Source organism: Oncorhynchus tshawytscha, linkage group LG16 (genome assembly GCF_018296145.1).
Source record: "Oncorhynchus tshawytscha isolate Ot180627B linkage group LG16, Otsh_v2.0, whole genome shotgun sequence".
NCBI classification, from domain to species: domain Eukaryota; kingdom Metazoa; phylum Chordata; class Actinopteri; order Salmoniformes; family Salmonidae; genus Oncorhynchus; species Oncorhynchus tshawytscha.
Window position 1 is genome coordinate 45,452,458 of NC_056444.1, and position 24,054 is coordinate 45,476,511.

At 42.9% G+C, this 24,054-nt stretch overlaps 1 protein-coding gene across 3 annotated transcripts in view; it reads left to right on the forward strand.

The window, feature by feature from the left end:
- LOC112215733 (proline-rich transmembrane protein 3) overlaps positions 1–24,054 on the forward strand; it is a 37,351-nt gene that overhangs the window by 8,651 nt on the left and 4,646 nt on the right. For all 3 annotated transcript variants that reach the window (XM_042299209.1, XM_024375059.2, XM_024375060.2), the window contains exons 2-3: positions 13,543–14,454; positions 16,317–16,628. In XM_042299209.1, the coding sequence (XP_042155143.1) occupies positions 13,626–14,454; positions 16,317–16,628 (1,141 nt within the window). In that variant the 5' untranslated portion in view covers positions 13,543–13,625. The remainder of the gene's footprint in view (positions 1–13,542; positions 14,455–16,316; positions 16,629–24,054) is intronic.

Sequence of the window (24,054 nt, forward strand, 5' to 3'; positions counted from 1 at the left end):
CCTGAAAGGCCGCTGAGCAAGGAAGAAGCCACTGCTCCAAAACCGGCATTAAAAAAAAGCCAGACTACGATTTACAACTGCCTATGGGTACAAAGATCGTACTTTTTGGAGAAATGTCCTGTGGTCTGATGAAACAAAAATAGAACTGTTTGGCCATAATGACCATCGTTATGTTTGGAGGAAAAAGGGGGAGGCTTGCAAGCCGGAGAACACCATCCCAACCGTGAAGCACGGGGGTGGCAGCATCATGTTGTGGGGGTGCTTTGCTGCAGGAGGGACTGGTGCACTTCACAAAATAGATGGCATCATGAGAAACGACTATGATGTGGACATATTGAAGCAACATCTCAAGACATCAGTCAGGAAGTTAAAGCTTGGTCGCAAATGGGTCTTCCAAATGGACCATGACCCCACGCATACTTCCAAAGTTGTGGAAAAATGGCTTAAGGACAACAAAGTCAAGGTATTGGAGTGGCCATCTCAAAGCCCTGACCTCAACCCTATAGAAAATATGTGGGCAGAACTGAAAAAGCGTGTGCGAGCAAGGAAGCCTACAAACCTGACTCAGTTACACCAACTCTGTCAGGAGGAATGGGCCAAAATTCACCCAACTTAATGTGTGAAGCCTTTGGAAGGCTACCCGAAACGTTTGACCCAAGTTAAACAATTTAAAGGCAATGCCACCAAGTACTAATTAAGTGTATGTTAACTTGTGACCCACTGGGATTGTGATGAAATAAATAAAAGCTGAAATAAATAATTCCCTCTACTATTATTCTGACGTTTCACATTCTTAAAATAAAGTGGTGATTCTAACTGACCTAAGACAGGAAATGTTTACTAGGATTAAATGTCAGGAATTGTGAAAGCCAAATACATTATATTCAGTTTATGGTGCATGTAAACTTCCAACTTCAACTGTACTAGAGAGAAGAGAGGTATTGTGTCAAAGGCTGAGAGAAAGAGACATACAAGGAGCCAATAAGATACAAATCCTCTGCATTGGAGGAGTGAAACCAATTTTGCTCCTTTGCTCTGGTCATTATGCAGGCTTTCTGCATTATGCAATTTAAATTGCAGGCTAAGGTCCGGTCTGTGTGTGTGTGATTGCGTGTGTGTGTGTTTCTGTGTGTGTGTGTGTACACATTTCATTGTATGTTTGTGTGTCATGACTCACTGTAACTATACACCACACCCCTCTGTGTGTGTGCTGGTGTTGTGCCGCTTAAGCCTCTGGAAGAATTCAGTGACCTGCCCTCTGAGTCAGCACAGCAGAACAGCTATAAACACCACTCTATATAGGTACACACAAACGTTTCACATTTTTATTGTCAGTGAAATGCCTTTATTGCTTCCAATGCAGTAGTACTATAACAATTTAATTAAAAAGTCAACTAGAACAAAACACACGAGAAATAGAAATAAGAAGAACGCGAGAAAGTAAGCTCGGGTCACAGGGTCACATCGCTGGGTCGCTTCTTTTTTCGGTTCGCCACAGCTAGCGACTGGAACGAGCTGCAACAAACAATCACTTCATTCAAACACTCAATCATGGACACTCTTACTGACAGTTGTGGCTGTTTTGTGTTATGTATTGCTGTGTCTACCTTCATGCCCTTTGTGCTGTTGTCTGTGCCCAATAATGTTTGTACCATGTTTTGTGCTGCTACCATGTTGTGTTTCTACCATGTTGTTGTTGTTGTTGTGTTACTACCATGTTGTGTTGCTACCATGCTGTGTTGTCATGTACTGCTGCCTTGCTATGTTGTTTTCTTAGGTCTCTCTTTATGTAGTGTTGTCTCTCTTGTCATGATTTGTGTTTTGTCCTATATTTATATTTTCTTTATTTTTAATCCTCCGTCCCCGCAGGAGGCCTTTTGCCTTTTGGTAGGCCGTCATTGTAACTAAGAATTTGTGCTTAACTGTCTTGCCTAGTTAAATAAAGGTTAAATAATAAATAAATAAAGTTCCAGGGTCAGTGCCAATACCATATTTACAATGTGCAGGGATACTGGAGTGGTAGGGTTAGATATGTATAGGGTGACTACTCATCAGGATATATGATAAACAGAGTAGCATCAGTATGTATGATGATTGTATGTGACTGTGTGTGCATGTATGTAGAGTCAGTATGAATGTGTGTGTGTGTGTTATGTCTGTGAGAGCAAATGTGTGTGTGTGTGTGTGTGTGTGTGTGTGTGTGTGTGCATAGAGACAGTACAACAATTCAATAGAAGGGTCATTGCAGATAGTCCGTGTAGCCGTTTTGTTAGCTATTTAGCAGTCTTTTGGCTTGGGGGTAGAAGCTGTTCGTTCGGGAGCCTGTTGGTGGGAGACTTGATGCTCCAGTACCATTGCCGTTTGGAAGCAGAGAGAACAGCTTGGGTGGCTGGTGTCTAACAATTGTGACCGACTGTCTTGATTCGGTCTTATGTAGCAAAATCAGATTTTTTTTTTTACATCGGATAAAGCAGAGACACAGAGCTACAAAATGGTACATCATACACTGTATTTGAGGAACAATGGAAATGGAAGTTGATAAACTTGTAAACTCACTTTTGGGAAAATGGCCTTTGAATGTTTTGGTAGTACTACTGGAGAGCCCTTCTTTGTCTACACCCATTCAGCATCGTTCACACCATCTTAAGCTTTAGCCCAACCCATCTCTTTAAGGGTTGATCCATGTGTTCTGTACTAACAACAGGAGTCAAGCACCTAAGCTAACGTGCTAGCTACCTCCAGACACAACTGAGAGAACAGTTCACTGAACACTCTCGCCCTAGCAGAGCTGGTTAGGTTGTTATGTTATGTTGGTGACTGCAACTGTGCTGTCAGATTGTCTGTTCGTAAATTCAGAGCGTTTCGCTCTGAGTGTTCAGAGCGCACACTGGACAGTTTGGCCAATGAGTATGGTTGATCAGAACGTCCTGACCACACAATGGCAGTCAAGCACCCAAGCTAACTGGCTAACACTGGATAGGTTGCTAGCTATTTCCAGACACAAATGAGAAAACACCCCACTCTTAACATTTTACTCGCCCTAGCAGAGCTGGTTAGGTTGTTTTCATGTTATCCCGAGCATTTGTGAATGTAACAATTGAATGCCATTTTTTGCATACATTCACTGACACTGGCTATATTGAACAGGTGTTGAGCGATTGTAAATTCATCAGTTATTCTGTACTCCGGCACACTCAGGCGAGAGTGCTCTGAAATCGGAGTTGATGGCCAGACTGAATTTACAAATGCACCCGAAATGGTTACTTGCACAGTCTTTTGTTAAGACGTAGCTTGCTAGCTAGGTAAACAATGAACCACCAACCAGCTTCAATGTTAGCTAGCTAACAATAGGCTATAGCTAGCCAAGCAAATTGCTCTGAGATACGAATAATGCGTTCATACACGTAACATTAGCTAGCAAGCCAGCCAGCTAATGTTAGCTAGCTAGCTAGGTAAACAATTAACCATAATCCCAACTCATGACGTTACTACCCTGCATGAATCTGCAGGTAGCTAACCAACCAGGTTAAATGTTAGCTAGTTAACATTAGTCTATAGCTAGCCAAGCAAATGGCTCTGAAATATAAATAATAAGATCATACACATAACATTAGCTAGCTAGCTAACAGTACACTTTAACTTGAAATAAACCACTTTCTGTCAAAATTAGAAACTTGTAATATCTGAAAATGTAGCTAGCTAGACTATCTTACCCATATACATCATTCATGGATAGACGCGTCTCCTGTCAGATGCCATGGTTACTCTTAGTTTGAAGATGTCATCCGGTGACAGGTGTCTCCGTCCTCCAGAAAGTGGAGAGCAACACTTATGCAGTTTTACTACACAATACATTTAAAAAAAGCCGCGTTAACTGAGCAGATCAAAAAGACAGAAGCGTGCTATATGGCAGACTAATCCAAACTCATCTCTCAGCATGTCCAGCCCACTCATTATCTCAGCCAATCATGGCTAGCGGGAAGGTTGCTGACTTTTTCTGTGGCTAAACCAACTAGGCTCGTAATTTAACAATTTTATTTGTATTTATAGATGGCTTACAGGTTTGTTATTAAGGCACATGAAAGTTCAGATGTTCAAGAAGGAATTTCTGCCAAAAAACACATTTTGATAAAAAAATGTTTTGCATTAGAACGGCTCTCCTGTAAAGTAGTGACCCACGATATATGCCTAGTTTCCTGAAACGGGTCACAAATGGTTACTTGCATAGTAGCAATATCAAAAATAGTGTCAATATAAAGAACAAAAGAACAAGTGTCTGCCAGTAGAAAGAACAAAATAATATACAGTCTGTACAAGAACAATATCAATAACGATATCAGTGATAGATTGTCAGGACTTCTAGGAGTAGTGGGTGCGGAGTCAAGCGCAGAGAGCAGAGGGTTTAGGACAATCGTATTTATTCTGGTACAGAAACGGTCATGCCAAAAACAGGACCCAAAAAGTCAGGAGAAAATAAGAACAATGCACATCCACAAAAACTAACAGAGGAACAAGAGCAGGCGGGCATAACCGGCTTAAATAGTCCTAACCAAAACCCAAACAAGAAACAGGTGTAACCAATAAGACAAAACTAACAGAAAAGGAAAAGGGGATTGGCGGCAGCTAGTAGACCGGTGACGACGACCGCCGAACGCCACCCGAACAGGAAGAGGACCCACCTTCGGTGGGAGTTGTAACATAGATGAGCTATTTATATGCATACAATCAGGGGTAAAGTGGCTGAGCAGCTGGATAAAAAAATAAATAGTAGCAACAACGCATGGCGTGTGTGTTATGAGAGAGTCATGTGAATAGAGGCACTGCAGATAGTGCTGATGACTGGGAACTCGCCCCCAGTGATGAACTGGTCCATCCGAACCACACATGAACAATGGAATCTGTATTTGGAGAGCCTGTTTCTGTCCTGCCCTTGACTTTGGTGCAGGGTATGTGATGTCTATAGCCTCTTCGTTGCAAAATTCCCTGATCTTCTGTGGTGGTTAATTTATTCACCCTCAAATGAGGAGAGATAAACTTATCACACAAGTCAGAGTCATACTTAAACTAAATCTTTATTCACTTATTAATAAGGGATACAACACACACATATAAAGTGAATTGATTGAGTGCTCTACAATAATGATGGCTGGTCGACGAATCACTCTTAGGTGATTCGTTGAGAGCCCCGAGATAAAGGTATTTTATAGCCAATATACACCCCCTTCAGTCTACATGACAAACAACAGATGTATGGAATGGGTCACAAGGTTAAGATTTGTATGAAATATACTTATAATTCACAGCAGACAGTATCTGCTGTAAAAACTATTTTCATTGTGTAAAAACCAGGGTCTGGCCCTGGTGTCATCTCTCCCTTGTACCATATAAAAGAGAAACATTAACTCATGCTCTGGAATGCAGTCTCTTTAGGTTTTATCACCCAAAAGACATCATAAATCTCCTGTCAGTGTTAAATCTCCCAGAGGCCCATCCTCAGTAGAACACACCCAGATGAGTGTTCTAGCAACCCATTATTCTGTTGCATAAAACAACCATTTGATGCAATAACAGTATTATAACATAATCTTGTAATTGCTCTTACACTTCTCAAAAATATAAGTTTGTCTAGCTGTGTCCAGTCCAGTTGGTGCTTGTACAGGCAGACCATCTATGACAGGAAGGATGTCAGCGTTGCACAGCAGCTGAAACCTGGTCTTGACTGAGTCTGAACCCTCTTTGGCGACAACAACACCAGGCTCCAGAGCATTGAAGCTGTAAAACAGGAAATAACAAAAAAACATAGAGAAGACATTACAACCTTGCATAACATCAATTCACCTCCCAAGGTTAGATAATAATAATAACCTCATACAATGCAATAAAAATTATATTCACCTGAAGTGCTGGTACTGCTAGATCTATAGCAGCGGCCTAATGTACAGAGTCAGGTGTTGTTGCCAGCCATAGCTTTCAACCAGCACCGTGCCATCCTCCAGTCCAACCAGCTGTGGGATGTTGACCCGTCTCAGTGCTGTGCTTCACAACACCAGCAATCTCAGACAAAGTGGTCACTGTGGTCTTTCTGAAGTGCTGCTTGATGAGGCCGAAGCACCAGTCGGAGGCAAGCTTGTGATCAGGAACTGAAGGTCCAGACTGTGGTGGAGCTTGTGCATGGTCCGCCAGGCACAATACCGGAGCACAAACTTGTTCTTGTTTTGGCCACTGCAGTTATCACAATTCAGGTCCACATGTGTTTCCCCAACTCTGTAGTTGGTGACGAAATAGTGCATGTAATTGATGACTGGGCGGCTGCCTTTGCTGGATGACATGCCTTCATCAATCAAGTAGTTGACTTGTTGTGGTATTCCTTCACAGCAGACACCAAACAAGCCACACTAGTGAGGATTTAAAAAGGAGATGGGACCTGGCTGCATAGGGTCAGAAGGACAGTGTACCTGGAAACAACAAAATAACATAAAGATAAATAAAATATATTGTCTCACCCCTGTCAGTCTGTCTTTACACAGCTCGGTGAAAGGTATTTGCCTACTTCCCAATTATATATTGTGTGTGTGTGTGTGTATCTCTCCATCTCTGTCCTTAATCAGTATAAAGGAGGAAATCAAAGCTGTAATGCATCCTGATGTCTTGCTTGCTGGTTCAGTAGGGGCCCCCAGAGACAACTGCAGGTCTTGACAGGTGGTCTTGCAGTCAGCAACCATCTTCTGGTAGACAGACCGCTCACTCTGAACAACTGCTTGCTTGGGCCAGCTCTCTTTTTGATGGGAGACATTAGACCATTCTCCTTGTATGACTGGTGGAGGAGAGTCAGGCGTGTTGTAGCTAGACTCTTACCCGTATGTATACATGGATGAACGCTTCACCACAGACTGCCACCCCTTTCATTAAATAAAACATCCTGTCGTTTCCGTTTAGTTTGTACAGCTTGCATGTCCCGTTGTGTCAAGTCACTCAGGTTCACATGGTCTGATTCATTTTCAGAGTCAGAGAAGCCAGCATGGTACGATCATCCTCCTGAAAGTAGTCCATTACAACCTTTTCCCACTGACCTTTGTCGATAGCACCTGATAAATTCAGGGCAGCAATGTTATGGAGAGCAGTAGCAACACATTTGCAGTTCTCCATGTCTAACGTTGTATCTTTAGAAAAAACTGCAGCTAATTTTAAAGACGGCAGACCAATCCAAAACTCATCTCTCGGCATGTCCAGCCCATTCATTATCTCAGCCAATCATGGCTAGCGGGAAGGTTCCTCCCTTTTTCTGTGGCTAAACCAACTAGTCTATTAATTTAACAACTTTATTCGTATTTACAGATGGCATACTAGTTTGTTATTAAGGCACATGAAAGTTCAAATGTTCAAGAAGGCATTTCTGCCAAATAACGCATTTTGATAAAAAATGTAAATAAACGTTCAAATGCCTCTACTGTTAAATCGTGACTCGTGACATACTCCTGGTTTCCTGAAATGAGTTACAATTTTCTGTTACTTCCTTTCACACCGCCTGATATAGAGGTCCTGGATGGCAAGGAGCTCGGCCCTATTGATGTACTGGGATGTCCGCACCCCCCTCACCACCTGGGGTCAGCCTGTCCGGAAGTCCAGGATCCAGTTGCAGAGGGATGTGTTCAGTCCTAGGGTCCCAAGTATGGCGGCGAGGTTGGAGGGAACTATGATGTTGAACGCTGTGCTGCAGTCAATGCACAGCACTCTCACATAGGTATTACTCTTATCTTGGTGGATGAGAGCAGTGTGGAGTGCAATTGAGATTGCATCGTCAATGGATCTGTGGGGCGGTAGGAAAACTGGAGTGGTCTAGGGTGTCTGGGATGATGAAGTTGATGTGTGCCATAACCAGCCTTTCAAAGCACTTCATGATTACAGATGTGAGTGCTACAGCGGTAGTCATTGTGGCAGGTAGCCTTAGAGTTCTTGGGAACAGGAATGATGGTGGTCAGCTTGAGACGTGGGGATTACAGACTGGGACAAGGAGAGGTTGAAAATGACTGTGAATATGCCTGCCAGCTCCCTGGTTATAAAACCTTACTCACGTCGGCCTCGGAGAGCAAAATCACCCAGTCCCCTGGCTCAGCGGGGGCCCTCGTAAATGGCTCGGTGTTGTTTTTGCCCAAAGAGTAATAAAATGCATTGAGTTCATCTGCTAGAGAGGCATCGTTGGGAAGATCACGTCTGGGTCTTCCTATGTAATCCGTAATGGACTGTAGCCCCTGCCACGTGTCGGGCGTTGGAGCCTGTGTAATAGGATTGCAACTTGTTCTTATATTGTCCTTTTTGCTCTGTTGATTTTTTTTAAACGTATATAGGGTTATTACCATCAGCCTACCACCCTGCATCCCACTGCTGACTTGCATCTGAAAATAAGCAGGGTTGGTCCCTGGATGGGAGACCAGATGCTGCTGGAAGTGGTGTTGGAGGGCCAGTAGGAGGCACCCTTTTCACTCTTTCCCCCCAGGCAGTGATTGGGAACATTACCCTATGCAGGGTGTCGTCTTTCGTATGTACGTTAAACGTGTGTCCTGGCTCTCTGTGGTCGCTAAAAATCCCATTGCACTTATCGGAAGAGTATGGGTGTAAAACCCCATGTTCTGGCTATATTCCCAATATGGCCACCTAATCAATCCCAGCTTCCAATAGGCTCATTCATTCCCCTGTAACTATTCCCCAGGTGTTTGCTGTAAAGGAGAATGTGTTCTCAGTCAACTGACCTGGTAAAATAAGGTTTAAATAAATATGAATATTGCTTATCTCCTATTATGTATTGATTTCCTTTTCATTCTTTATGCGGTGTGCACTGCACGGGAACAATATCTGGTTGATTGACCCTTATTTTACCAGGTGACTGAGAACACCTTCTCATTTACAGCAACCACCTGGGGAATAACCAGGGAGAAGAGTGGGGTGAATGAGACAATTGTAGGCTGGGGATGATTAGGTGACCGTGATGGTATGAGGTCCAGATTGGGAATTTAGCCAGGACACCAGGGTTAACACCATGACCATTGTAATGTTTGTATGGCTGACCCCAATTAGTCGACTGGTCGATTGTTTGGTCATTAGGCTGTTGTTCGAACGAGATTGTTTTAGTCGAGCAGTAACAAATATATTATATTTGCGCCCATCTCAGTGAACTAATTCATTGCTGAGGCCTAGACTAAAAGCCAATTTATGCTTGATCCGAAAATGTGGTCTGAGGGTGTGACGCAATTGCGGAACCTCCAGAGGCATGCATAGACCAAATCGAGCTCTGTCCGCATCGCCATGCGCCTCCCAAATTTTGTAACAATGTGAAGGGCTCCATATACTGTAGCTCCGCATAGACATGATTGGTTGATTGTAGGTGGGGGCGGTACATCTTGTATAAACACAAACTCGCTTCCTTGACAACAGCTCTGCACTGCTCTGCAAAGCGCAAGAAGTATGAATACCCTGACTTCTGCTGAGTCCATATCCCTGTAAATGCTGCATGGCCAATGCAGACGTCAGATTGACCATGCACCCAGATGCACACTGCACTTCTCTTTCCAGAATGCGCTCTCTCCCGCCAATTTGTGCACATTCATTGATTCATAACTCCGTTGTGTGAATTGTTTGCTTTTGATTATTAGTGTATATCAATTCCCCATTACATATATCACCAGATGTACATTTACCGTTAATTTCTATCCACAATGTTTGTTACTTTGGTTACAGTAATTTATTTTAATAATTTATTATAATATTTTATTATTCCAGACTTCCTGTTGTCATTGTTGGAGTGGACACGTTGATTGCAGAGCGCACAACCTATGCCACACTTGTGAGAAACAAGTTTTGGTTTATTTAATTCCATTTACAAGTTTTGTCAATTTAGTCTTTTGTTTAGAGCGCTCCTGTCAATGTTGAGTAAGGTCACGCACACATAGAAGTAGGCCGATAGGCTACGTGGCCTGCACGCAAATGTAGGCATGTATATGTGCCCGTTTGGGGATCAGATGGTATTTCTGATTGGCTTAATGCACCACCTCTAATGACCTGTGGAGCTTCTCAAAGTAATTGTCACGATTGTCGTATGGAGTAGACCACACCAGCGTGGTGTGAATCCATTCTTTTATTGAATGACGAAAAAACACGAACACTTAAACAAAAACACGAACGTGACGCTATGACAACGAGTGCAGACACAGGCAACTACACATAACCCACGAACTACAATACAACACAGGCTACCTAAATATGGTTCCTAATCAGAGACAACGACAAACACCTGCCACTGATTGAGAACCATATCAGGCCAAAACACATAGAAATAGACAAACTAGACATACAACAGAATGCCCACTCCTATCACACCCTGACCAAACAAAACTTAGAAACAAACAACGCAAATCATGGTCAGAGTGTGACAGTACCACCCCGGCCGCAAAACCTAAACCTATAGAGGAGGGTCTGGGTGGGCATCTGGCCGCGGTGGCGTGGACCCCACTCTACCATAGTCATTGCCCTCTTCACGGGCCTCTTTAGAGTGATGACCCTCACCTCCGACCTTGGGCCTAAGACCCTGATTAAAGGCCCCACTGGACTGAGGAGCGCCTCTGGACTGAGGGGCAGCTCCGGACTGATTGACAGCTCTGGCAAGTCCTGGCTGACTGGCGGCTCTGGCAAGTCCTGGCTGACTGACTGCTCTGGCAGGTCCTGGCTGACTGGCGGCTCTGGCAAGTCCTGGCTGACTGACGGCTCTGGCAGGTCCTGGCTGACTGACGGCTCAGGACAGACTGACGGCTCAGGACAGACGGGAGACTCTAGCAGCTCAGGACAGATGGGAGCACCTGTAGGGATGAGACGGAGAGACAGCCTGGTGCGGGGGGCTGCCACCGCAGGGCTGGTGCATGGAGGTGGCATTGGATAGACCGGACCGTGCAGGCGCACTGGAGCTCTTGAGCACCGAGCCTGCCCAACCTTACCTGGTTGAATGCTCCCGTTAGCCAGGCCAGTGCGGCGAGGTGGAATAGCCCGCACTGGGCTGTGCTGGCGAACCGGGGACACCATGCGTAAGGCTGGTGCCATGTACGCCGGCCCGAGGAGACGCACTGGAGACCAGATGCGTAAAGCCGGCTTCATGGCACCTGGCTCGATGCCCACTCTAGCCCAGCCGATACGAGGAGCTGGAATGTACCGCACCGGGCTATGCACACACGCACTGGGGAGACTGTGCGCTACACAACATAACATGGTGCCTGCCCGGTCCCTCTCTCTCTCCGGTAAGCACGGGAAGTTGGCGCAGGTCTCCTACCTGGCTTCACCACACTCCCCGTGTTGCTCCACCCAATACATTTTTGGGGCTGCCTCTCAGGCTTCCAGCCACGCTGCCGTGCTGCCTCCTCATACCGGCGCCTCTCTGCTTTCGCTGCCTCCAGCTCTGTTTTGGGGCGGCGATATTCCCCTGGCTGTGCCCAGGGTCCGTCCAGAATCTCCTCCCAAATCCATGAGTCCTGCGTTCTTTGCCGCTGCTGCTGCTGGCCGTTACCACGCTGCTTGGTCCATTGTTAGTGGGTTATTTTGTCCGCGGACAGACGCCCACCCGGACCCTTATAGGTTCAGGTTTTGTGGCCAGAGTCCGCTCCTTTGGGGGGGGGGGGTACTGACACTTTCTGACCATAGTTCTGTTATTTTATTCTTTGTTTTAGTATGGTCAGGACGTGAGTTGGGGTGGGCAGTCTATGTTTGTCTTTCTAAGTTGGTTTTTGTGTTCAGCCTAGTATGGTTCTCAATCAGAGGCAGGTGTCGTTAGTTGTCTCTGATTGAGAATCATACTTAGGTAGCCTGGGTTTCACTGTTGGTTTGTGGGTGTTTGTTTCCGTGTGAGTGTTTGTCGCCACACGGTACTGTTTCGGTTTTCATCACATTGTTTTGTATTTCAGTGTTCAGTTCGTTTTTAATAAATCGTCATGAACACTTACCATGCTGCATTTTGGTCCGATCCTTACTCCTCTTCAGACGAAAAGGAAATCTGCCATTACAGTAATGTTTTCTTCACAACAAACAGCAAGCAAATTAAGTCTGTTTTTACATCCATTGAGAATGACAATAATTCCTCAATGTATCTCCCTTTCAATAACCACTCAGCGTGAATGGGAAAAATGTAATGCTCTGATCCAGTGGGAAACGTCATAAAATGGGCCTACCTTATCAGTGCTTGACTTGGATGGAAATAGGTCCCGGTACTCGTTTTGGGTACTGGTGCTGTTTATATTTAGGTGCAGGAACTCTACAATACTTTTGAAATAATATTCTATAAGAGGAACAGGAGCTCAAGCAGGAGAAAATTTGAGGTGCCGGTACTCAGCTCTGGTGAGCTCCTGCCCAAGTCAAGCACTGCTTCTTATCCCTTGCGCAAATTGCCTACAGCGGTGTCTGTCCCGAGCTCACTGGTGCAGGAAACCCTGACAGCCCAGGATTTTTTTTTACAATGTAGCAAGTTCACTAGTGCAAGCTTCAGGCTAGACCCAACTTAATAGTTGATACAATGTTTCAAGTTTGTTGCAGACAGGCCATGTGTAGCCAATGGGATTTATAGGATATTTATTTTTATCAGGATATTTTCTACCTGCAGGCTGCTATTTTTATTTGTTGGCTTTATGTAGGCTATTTTTACATAGTTGGCAAATGGCAATAGATGTTACTTTTTAGGTTTGTGTCGATTTGTTTCGATTGACCACATGACAATGATTTTGAAATATGAAGATGTTATTATAAATTAAATGAAACTGTTTCACGAAAATGTGCATATGAAAACCATAATTGGCACGCAGATCGGTAGAAATGGCAATATAAATGAGAATTGAACATGAAAAAGGTTGCCGACTCCTCATGTAGCCTATTACTGACAACTTCAGGAGAGTAATGGCAGAATCAGGAGAATAGCTGGGTCAGTTTTTTTTTTTTGGGGGGGGGGTGGTTGGTTGGTTATCTGGTGCCCTCTTGAGACATTTGTCTTATTTCATCAAACCGCAAACTTTAAGCATCAGACAAGCTCAATGCATATAGTTGATTTTATAAAAACACATACAGTATATATGGAATGTCAGGTGACTGTGTGGAGAGGATTGTCTATATATGGAAAAATACACGTTTAGAAATGTCCAGCAATCAATTCAGGTCAAAAGAACAGATTATTTTTTAGTCGGACAGCCCAAAATGTTTTTCAATTAATCCCGTGGAATGGGTTGCCAACTGGAGGAATGGGTTGCCAACTGGAGATTGTTAAAAGAAATATGTTATTTCACTCATTCATTCATTCATTCATTCATTCATTTGTGTATGCTGCTTATGTGGTTTCATGTGTGGTCCCTGAGAGCTGTACGAAGTTAATGTGTAAAGGAAATATGGAGAGGTAATCATATGTCACTTCCGCAGAGCACATTTTATTCCCCGCATCCAAAGGCCGTGGCGCGCATGTTACAATATTCACTCCTATACTGAGTTAACCTCATCCATCATTCTCTGTTCTGTCTGTGTCTACAGAGCCCTGTATGAGGATGGTGTGACAGACGGATGGAAAGACAAATAGAGGGACTGTAGAAATCATTACCCTCAACAGCCAGACCATGGCCACTGCATCCATCCTCACCCTCCTCCTCCTCTCCTCTCTCCATCCCTCTTCTGGCCAGGTGATCGTCAGCTCCTCCTCCTCATCCTCGTCTCTTCCAGACCCTGTCATCACTCCATCCCTCAAACCCAGTCTGCCCTCCTCTCGTCCCAGAGGTCGGAGCGACGGGTCTGTCAGAGTGATCAACATGGATTGGCCCACAGAGGGAGGCGGTAGGGGGGAAGGGGGCTCTGACCTGGGACAGGGTGGGGAGGAAATGGGCACTCCCACAACACAGACTAGAACTATAGACCTCAGTCAATCCCATTCCCCCTCTCAGAAACTCAACATTGGGTCTGCCCAAAGCCAGTCCACTTCTGTTGAGGCTAGGACAGGTACTATGGTAATCCCAGAACCAAGTGGGGTTGCATCTGCAAAGGGACCAACCGCGCTCCCACCCACCAAATCCTCAGGTGCTGAGCCAGTGACATCAGGGGGCAGGGAATATGATGGACCAATCGTACCAAAGGATGTAGATGATTGGCAGATGACTGGATCAGGAAGTGAATTTGTCCCTACAGTGATGGCTGTTGTGAAGAAAGAGTCACCGGTTGCCTTGACAACATCAGATGGAATGGCACAGTTCCGGCCACAGGCTCAGACGGCTTTCAGCGGAGGGCCATCATCCAAGATGGCCAAAGCACAGATGACCCCGACGGTCAGCCTCACTGTCCAGCCCCGCCTATCTGCCCTGACAACAGCCAAAACAATCCTTTCCACACAGTCACCTGACATTAGATTGACAGTCGTCACTGTGGTGTCAACAGTCCGTGGAGGAGTAGTGACAGGTGAGTGCCTAAAGATAAACTTATATGTACAGTACCAGTCAAAAGTTTATTTAGACTATTTTCTATGTTGTAGAATAACAGTGAAGACATCAAAACTATGAAATAACACATATGGAATCATGTATTAACCAAAAAAGTGTTATATTTAAGATTCTTCAAAGTAGCCACCCTTTGCCTTGATGACAGCTTTGCACCCTCTTGGCATTCTCGCAACCAGCTTCATCAGGTAGTCACCTGGAATGCACTTCAATTAACAGGTGTGCCTTGTTAAAAGTTAATTTGTGGAATTTCTTTCCTTAATGCATTTGAGCCAATCAATTGTGTTGTGACAAGGTAGCTGTGGTATACAGAAGATAGCCCTATTTGGTAAAATACCAAGTCCATATTATGGCAATAACAGCTCAAATAAGAAAAGAGTAACAACAGGCCATCATTACTTTAAGACATAAAGGTTAGTCAATCTGGAAAATTTCAAGAACTTTGAAGTTTCTTCAAGTGCAGTCGCAAAAACCATCAAGCACTATGATAAAACTGGCTCTCATGAGGACCGCCACAGGAGGTCAGAGGATGCAGAGGATAAGGTCATTCGAGTTACCAGCCTCAGAACTCTGTTATTAACTGCATCTCAGATTGCATCCCCAATAAATGCTTCAGAGTTCCACTGACAGACACATCTCAACATCAACTGTTCAGAGGAGCCTGCATATATTTCATGGTCAAATTGCTGCAAAGAAACCACTACTAAAGGACACCAGTAAGAAAAAGGGACTTGCTTAGGCCAAGAAACACGAGCAAAGGACATTAGACCGGTGGAAATCTGTCCTTTGGTCTGATGAGTCCAAATGTGAGATTTTTGGTTCCAACCGCCGTGTCTTTGTAAGACGTAGAGTAGGTGAACGGATGATCTCTGCATGTGTGGTTCCCACCATGAAGGAGGAGGGGTGATGGTGTGGGGGTGCTTTGCTGGTGACACTGTAGGTGATTTATTTAGAATTCAAGGCACACTTAACCAGCATGGTTACCACAGCATTCTGCAGCGATATGCCATGCCATCTGGTTTGTGCTTAGTGGGACTATCATTGTTTTTCCAACAAGACACTAACCCAAAACACACCTCCAGGGTTATTTGACCAAGAAGGAGAGTGATGGAGTGTTTCATCAGATGACCAGATGACCTGTCCTCCACAATCACCCGACCTCAACCCAATTGAGATGGTTTGGGATGAGTTGGTCCGCAGAGTGAAGGAAAAGCAGCCAACAAGTGCTCAGCATATGTGGGTACTCCTTGAAGACTGTTGGAAAAGCATTCCTCATGAAACTGGTTGAGAGAATGCCAAGAGTGTTCAAAGCTGTCATCAAGGCAAAGGGTGGCTACTTTGAAGAATCAAAAATATATTTTGGTCTTTTACCAAATAGGGCTATCTTCTGTATACCACCCCTACCTTGTCACAACACAACTGATTGGCTCAAATGTGTTAAGAAGGAAAGAAATTCCACAAAGGGTGGCTACTTTGAAGAATCTCAAATATAAAATAGATTTTGATTTAACACTTTTTTTGGTTACTTACATGATTCCAAAGTTGTGATGTCTTCACTATTACTCTACAATGTAGAATATAGTACAAATAAATAAAAAATCCTTGAATGAGACTGGTAGTGTAGTTTCAGAGGAATATGTTTTAACCTACAGTAGAAGTACTAGTGGAGTAGTAGACGTTCATCCATAACTGGAGCTTGAGTACTGTGTTATAATCTCTGAGTGGTTCTTTATCATGTTGTTAGATCTTTTGAGTAGTATTGGAGTGACATTTATGTAGTTGTCAGCAGAGGGGCTGCTTCATGTCTCTTGTGTCTTTCTTCAGGTAATATGACAGCTAACACTACTACAGCCACAGACGGACCAATAGTAGGACAGACCTCCACTGTGACATCACCATCTCCCATAGCAACCACTCCTGGCTCAATCAATCATCAGCCACCTCAGGGAACCACTCCCAGCTCAACCAATCAACAGCCAAGTACCACAGCACAAGGAGCAACCACCACAACTAAAACCAATACGACAACAACAAAAGAAGAACCCAGAAATACTTCAATAAGCACAACCAATCAACCGACAAAGGCTACTGAACCAGGAAGAACTACCAGTACCACCAAACAGTCGGCCAAGACAGGTAGAGAAAGTAGGCTTTTGGGTGTTGTAGTTCCCTGGGTGGAAATCAAAAGCCGCTTTGACTGGGCCTAAGTTTCCTTTTTATTTATGCAACTGGAGTTTTTACTGGAAGTTTCTGGAAGAGGCTCAAAGGAGGGAAGAGGCAGAGACAGAGTAGGCGAGAGAGTGATGGAAAGTGGATGTGCCCAGCGTAGACTCAGGCAGGAAGGAGAGGAAGATGGACAGAGAGAAGAGCATAGAAACAATGTAGCACACTCTTAAAAGTAAATATGCCTGGAACACCTTTTGGGTTGCTACACTGATGAAATCTTTTTAATAATATATCAGAAGAATGGAGGCGTGGCTTTCAGATAATTATTTTTGGCCACCCATTAGAGTAAATGTAATTCCTATTCATCATGTTAAGTTTGTACACTACAAATAAAGTTATAAAAATTGAGCGTTTATGCATATTACATATTTTAATATAATATTAACATAGCTGACTACATATAGTAACTATTCCTAGTTTGGGATTTGACGGGGAACTCATAAACCTCTGTAAGCCTCATTGAAGCTACAAAACGGTCAATGTTCAACCTTAATATGACAATACAACTGAAGAGATTAACAGGAATTACATTTACTCTAACGGTAGGCCAAAAAGTATCTATCAGAAAGCCACACACCTTACTAAGCCATGCTACATTGAAACATTAAAGGGTCCTCCAATAAACCCTCAACTAACCGAAGTTGCAAATATGAACCATTGACTAGCCATGCTTCCTTGAGGATCTCCAAGGGTTCCTTCCAATTCTAAGATCGTAGAGAAAAGAAGAAAAAGAGAAAGAAATAAAGGATTAAAGAGTGATGCTGAGAGTTTGAACAATGGAAGGGGATAGCGAGGACATAGAAGAGTAAGGAGGTAGTGAGTGAAAGATAAAGTAAGGCAGAAGGAGTGGTAAGGGTATAGAAAGTACACAGGGTGAATAATGAAAACGAGATGGATGAGAGAGTGATGGAGAACAGGAAGAAGTAGAGGAGAGGAAAAGCAGACAGAAAAGGAAAATAATGACACGTGGGGTATCTTTGATACTATCAGGACAACATTTCAGCCATGTTTAAACAACCCTCCATTTGGTATGTTGTCCCCAGGAGTGTACTGAAACTGAACAACTATGCCTCTTTACAGAACACTGAGGTTGATAGGTTAACTAATGGCTCATAGTAATGATAAGAGAGATGCTTATAGAGTATGTGCTTTCATATGTATTTTGTGTGTGTTGGCACATGGGTTGGTCTTGTTAGTGTGTTGTAACGTGTGTGTGTGTGTTTGTGTGTGTGTGTGTGTTAGAGAGTGGGGACTTCCAAGTGCCTCAAACTGTGAAATTTGAGCAGCACATCTGGGACATGTCTGAGTCCTGCTGCTCAGAAAGTGGAGAGTGTAGATAACATATCTGGGATATGTGGGACGGTAGCGTCCCACCTCGCCAACAGCCAATGAAATTGCATGGCGCCAAATTCAAAACAACAGAAATCCCATAATTAAAATTCCTCAAACATACAAGTATTTTACACCATTTTAAAGATGGCTACAGTGTCCGATTTCAACAAGGCTTTACTGCGAAAGCACAACGGTAGAGTGTGTTAGGTCAGTACCGAGTCACAAAAAGCAGAAATAGAGAGAAAATGAATCACTAACCTTTGATCTTCATCAGATGACACTCATAGGACTTTATGTTACACAATACATGTATGTTATGTTCGATAAAGTTCATATTTAAATCAAAAATCTCAGTTTACATTGGCGTGTTATTTTCAGTAGTTCCAAAACATCCGGTGATTTTGCAGAGAGCCACATCAATTTACAGAAATACTCATAATAAACATTGCTGAAAGATACAAGTGTTATGCATGGAATTTTAGATCCACTTCTCGTTAATGCAACCGCTGTGTTAGATTTCAAAAAAACTTTACGGAAAAAGCACACCATGCAATAATCTGAGTACAGCGCTTAGACACAAAAACAAGCCATACAGATATCCGCCATGTTATGGAGTCAACAGAAGTCAGAAATAGCATTATAAATATTCACCTACCTTTGATGATCTTCATCAGAATGCACTCCCAGGAATCCCAGTTCCACAATAAATGTTTGATTTGTTCGATTATGTCCAAAATCCTCCTTTTTGTTCACGCGTTTAGTACACAATCCAAACTCACGAGGCGCAGGAAAGTCCAGGCGAAAGTAAAGACGAAAAGTCATATTACAGTTCGTAGAAACATATCAACCGAAGTATAGAATCAATCTTTAGGATGTTTTTATCATAAATCTTCAATAATGTTTCAACCAGAGATTTCATTTGTCTGTAGAAATGCAATGGAACGCAGCTAATTCTCACGTGAGCGCATGTGATCAGTTTATGGCACTCTGCCAGACCCCTGACTCAATCAGCCCTCATTCCCCCCTCCTTCACAGTAGAAGCCTCAAACAAGGTTCTGAAGACTGTTGACATCTAGTGGAAGCCTTCGGAAGTGCAATATGACCCCATAGACACTGTATATTCGATAGGCAATGAGTTGAATAACTACAAACCTCAGATTTCCCACTTCCTGGTTGGATTTTTTCTCAGGTTTTTGCCTGTCATATGAGTTCTGTTATACTCACAGACATCATTCAAACAGTTTTAGAAACTTCAGTGTGTTTTCTATCCAAATCTACTAATTATATGCATATTCTAGCTTTTATGGCTGAGTAGCAAGCAGTTTACTCTGGGCACCTTTTTATCCAAGCTACTCATAACTGCCCCCCAGTCCCAAAGAAGTTAAGAGAAGGGAGTTACACAAATGTGAGAAGTTGTGTGTGTGTCTGTGTGTGTGTGTGTGCTTTTTCCTTTTTCCCTATGTAGGTGCCTTGAATATTGTGTTTGATAGACTAGCGAGTGAGAATGTCTGTAGACCATCGCTGTGACTGTCAGTTTTCTTGTCGCACAGACATGAAAAAGGTCTCTGCGACTGTCGCAATGGCGGCAATGTTGTCATGGTTACCAGACTGCCACAGCAACCAGACCAAATCCTCCTGTAACAAGATGATGCAGGGGTTGTAAATTCTCAGATAGAATGACCTACTTTTTTTTATTTCTTCACATTGTGGCAGTAAGGTGTTTTCTGTAAGCTCACCATTACCTTGTAAATAATGTGGGTTTATTTTCCTGTAATAATAAACAAAAAGTAGTTGTCAGCTATACTATATACTACATTATTTGAACTGGTTAGCCAGCTAGAATGAACAAAAGCATTGTTTAGAAATAGCTTTTGGTTGCCTGGCTTGCTAGGTTGACATTTACTGAACTCATTTTTAAACGGATGGGTTCATTGATGTTGAAATAGAGAAAGTATGCTTTTTGGAGACCTGGCCTGCTGATATAATCATCTCGCTAGGACAATTGTCTACAGACATGTCGATAGACGGACTGTAAACCAGCCTTTAAACTTTTTTCATGTCTGTGCAACATGGAAACTGACAGTCGCAATCTAATTGTCTACAGACATGTTGTTAGACCACGTATAAGCTGGCCTTTAGGACTCAAAGAGCTCTGAGTGTTCTGTTCACCATTTCTTTACTTCTCCAAGTGTGTGTGTGCGTTCTTGCGTGCGTCAGCTAGCGAGCACGCACGTGTGTGTGTCTTTAGAGAAGGCTGGGAGAGACTGGTAGAATTTACGATTACAAATTGTCTGAGATTAAAGTTGAGCCAAACCCCATATATTTTTCGTTTGGACAGCATACAGTGCATTTGGAACGGATTTAAACCTTTTTCTACATTTTGTTACGTTACAGCCTTATTCAAAAATGGATTAAATAAAAATATTTCCACGTCAAACTACACACAATATCCCATAATTACAACGTGAAAACAGGTTTTTAGAAATTTTAGCAAATGTATTAAAAATAAAAACAGAAATACCTAACTTACATAACTATTCAGACCCTTTGCTATGAGATTTGAAATTGACCTCAGGTGCATCCTGTTTCCATTGATCATCCTTGATGTTTCTACAACTTGATGAGGTGACCAAGAACCCAATGGTAACTCTGACAGAGCTCCAGAGTTCCTCTGTGGTGATGGGAGAACCTTCCAGAAGGACAACCATCTCTGCGGCAAACAAAATTCTCTGGTCTGATGAAACCAAGATTGAACTCTTTGGCCTGAATGCCAAGTGTCATGTCTGGAGGAAACCTGGCACCATCCCTACGGTGAAGCATGGTGGTGGCAGCATCATGCTGTGGGGATGTTTTTCAGTGACAGTTGCTGGGAGACTATTCAGGATTGAGGGAAAGATGAATGGAGTAAATTACAGAGAAATACTTGATGAAATCCTGCTCCAGAGCGCTCAGGACCACAGACTGGGGTCAAGGTTCACCTTCCAACAGGACAACGACCCTAAGCACACAGCCAAGACAACGCAGGAGTGGCATCGGGACAAGTTACTGAATATCCTTGAGTGCCCCAGCCAGAGCCCGGACTTGAACCCGATCGAACATCTCTGGAGAGACTTGAAAATAGTTGTGCAGCCACGCTCCCTATCCAACCTGACAGAGCTTGAGATGATCTGCAGAGAAGAATGGAAGAAACTCCCCAAATACAGGTGTGCCAAGCTTGTAGCGTCATACCCAAGAAGACTCAAGGCTGTAATCGCTGTCAAAGGTGCTTCAACAAAGGACAGAGTAAAGTGTCTGAATACTTTGTTTTTCCTATGTGATTATGGGGTATTGTGTGTAGATTGATGAGGGATTTTAAAAAAAACTTTTTTTTTAGAAAAGGCTGTAATGTAACAAAATGTGGAAAAAGTCAAGGGGTCTGAATACTTTCCGAATGCATTGTAAGTTGTGTTATGGTAGTCCACCCGGTCAGTGTTATCTTAGTGTTTAAGCTCTGGTGGTTGGAGGGGATGAATGGAATTGTGATTGGAGTGTTATTGGCTTTACCGGGCTTAACAGGATAAGGTTGAGCTCTCTGGGAAAATGATTTGCTTGTTTTACCTTGAACTGCAGATCGTATTGTGTATGTGCATTTTCATGTGTGAACACATGTACGTGTGTGTGTCAGAGGGAGAGCGAGAGAGTGTGTGAAGGGAGGGGGAACAGGCATATGTGATAGATATTGTGGCAGGTCTTTGATAGTTGTGTCATGTGCTTCATGCTCCATTCCCACAGATATATTATGTGCTATACAGGATTTTTTTCAACATTTTTCATTGTAATTTCTGAAAATGTCAATTTTTATTTTTATTGAACCTTTATTTAACTAGGCAAGTCAGTTAAACAAATTTTTATTTATAATGATGGCCTACCCCGGCCAAACCCTAACCCGGACGACGCTGGGCCAATTGTGCGCCGTCCATAACAGTGCGCCGTCCATAACATTTTTTTTATCACAACGTGATAAAAAATATATATATAAATATTTTTGGGGTTTAAATGCTCATAAGTGTGGTAAATGTGTACATTTTCCTGTTTTAAATTTATATTGTTCAAAACAAGCTGTTCAGTTACTTACTACTCCACCCCTCAGACTGCCAGCAGCTCCGCCTCCGTGGGCACATAGGCCTTGCGAACATTGCTTGGATTGTTTTGACAGCTTTTTGCTATGAGGGGGAACTGCCCTAATTAAATTGCAGGAGTTCATAGCATAAATTATAACAGCACAAAGTAAGGGGACCGTCCTGGGGCTTTCAAATGTGCGTCCATTCAGTCAGAACTTAAAGGGCAAATAAAGGTGTGTTGACTGTGTTTAAGGCACTGAACTGTCTTGTTTGCTGAATGAGCAAATGAAATAGGCAGTGGCATGGTGCATATAGCCATAGAAGCACAGCGACTATGCCTCAATGCAGTCGTGATCGTGGCTTATTGGGGGTGTGGCCATCTTGTGAGAGTGAATGTCATTCCAGTTCATCTGCTCTTTTTTATTTATTCAAATCTGACTAACCCAGTGCTTGGCTTGCTACAAATTCTACAGTGCCTTCAGAAAGTTTTCCTACCCCTTGACTTATTCGGTCACAGCCTGAATTCAAAATGGATTAAATAGATTTTCTTCTCACCCATGTACACACGATACCCCATAATGACAGTTTAAATGTTTTGAAAATTAAATAAAGAAATATCTCATTTACATAAGTATTCATAGCCCTGAAACAATTCGTTAGAATGACCTTTGGAAGCGATTGCACACCTGGATTGTACAATAATTGCACATGATTATCTAAATGCACATTAAATCTTTAAGCTCTATCAAGTTGGTTGTTTGTCATTGCTAAACAGACATTTTCAAGTATTGCCATATACTTTCAAGCTGTTTTAAGTCAAAACTTTAACTAGGCCACTCATTCCATGTCATCTTGGTTAGCAACAGTGTATATTTGGCCTTGTGTTATTGTCCTGCTGAAAGGTGAATCTGTCTCCCAATGTATGTTGGAAAGCAGACTGATCCAGGTTTTCCTCTAGGATTTTGCCTGTGATTAACTCTAATCTTTAACACATACTGTATGTACTTTAAGAAAGTAGTGTGCGCATCACACACACTTGCACATCAGATGCACACACACACACACAATATTATACAATATTTGCACATTATTCATTTAAAAAATATTCAAGCTCTGCCAAGTTGGTTGTTGATCATTGCTAGACAGCTATTTTCAAGTCCTGCCATATATTTTCAAGCCCATTTAAGTCAAAAATGTAACTTTTAAAATAAAAATGTGCAAATATTGTACAATCCAGGTGTGCAAAGCTCTTAGAGAGTTACCCAGAAAGACTAACAGTTGGAAATGCTGCCAAAAGCGATTGTATCATGTGTTGACTCAGGGGTGTAAATACTTAACGAAATTAGATATTTATGTATTTAATTTTCAATACATTTCCAAAAATGGATAAAAACATGCTTTTACTTTGTCACTTTGAATTCAGGCTGTAACACAGCAAAATATGGAATAAGTCAGGAGATATGAATACTTTCTGATTATGTCAATAGATGATCTCGTCAATTACACAATCTAGTAGTAAGCAGTGAGCTCCTATCAGGGAGAGGAAGAGGTGATAATAAGAGAGAGAGAGACTATTTACTATTTGGATTGTGTGTGAGGGCTGTTTGGGGTTGAAAGAGGTGAACTGTTTCACAATTACCCTTTGTGATTTTTGCCCTCATTGGAAAAGACTGTTGACAAAGTTGAAATATTGAGTGTTGAGTGTCCTTTGGCCTGGTAGGAGACAATAAGGTCAAGATATTCAACTCCCTGTGGGTTATTTGTTGCCTTGTGGAGGAGAACCTGCTGTGCTTTCAATACACTCTTCTCATAGGAAATTAGCCCCCTCTAGTGGGGTAGATGGTCCACTGTATGTGTCCACTTGTTTTAGCTGGGATCTGCTCTATTAAAGAAAGTGTATTTGA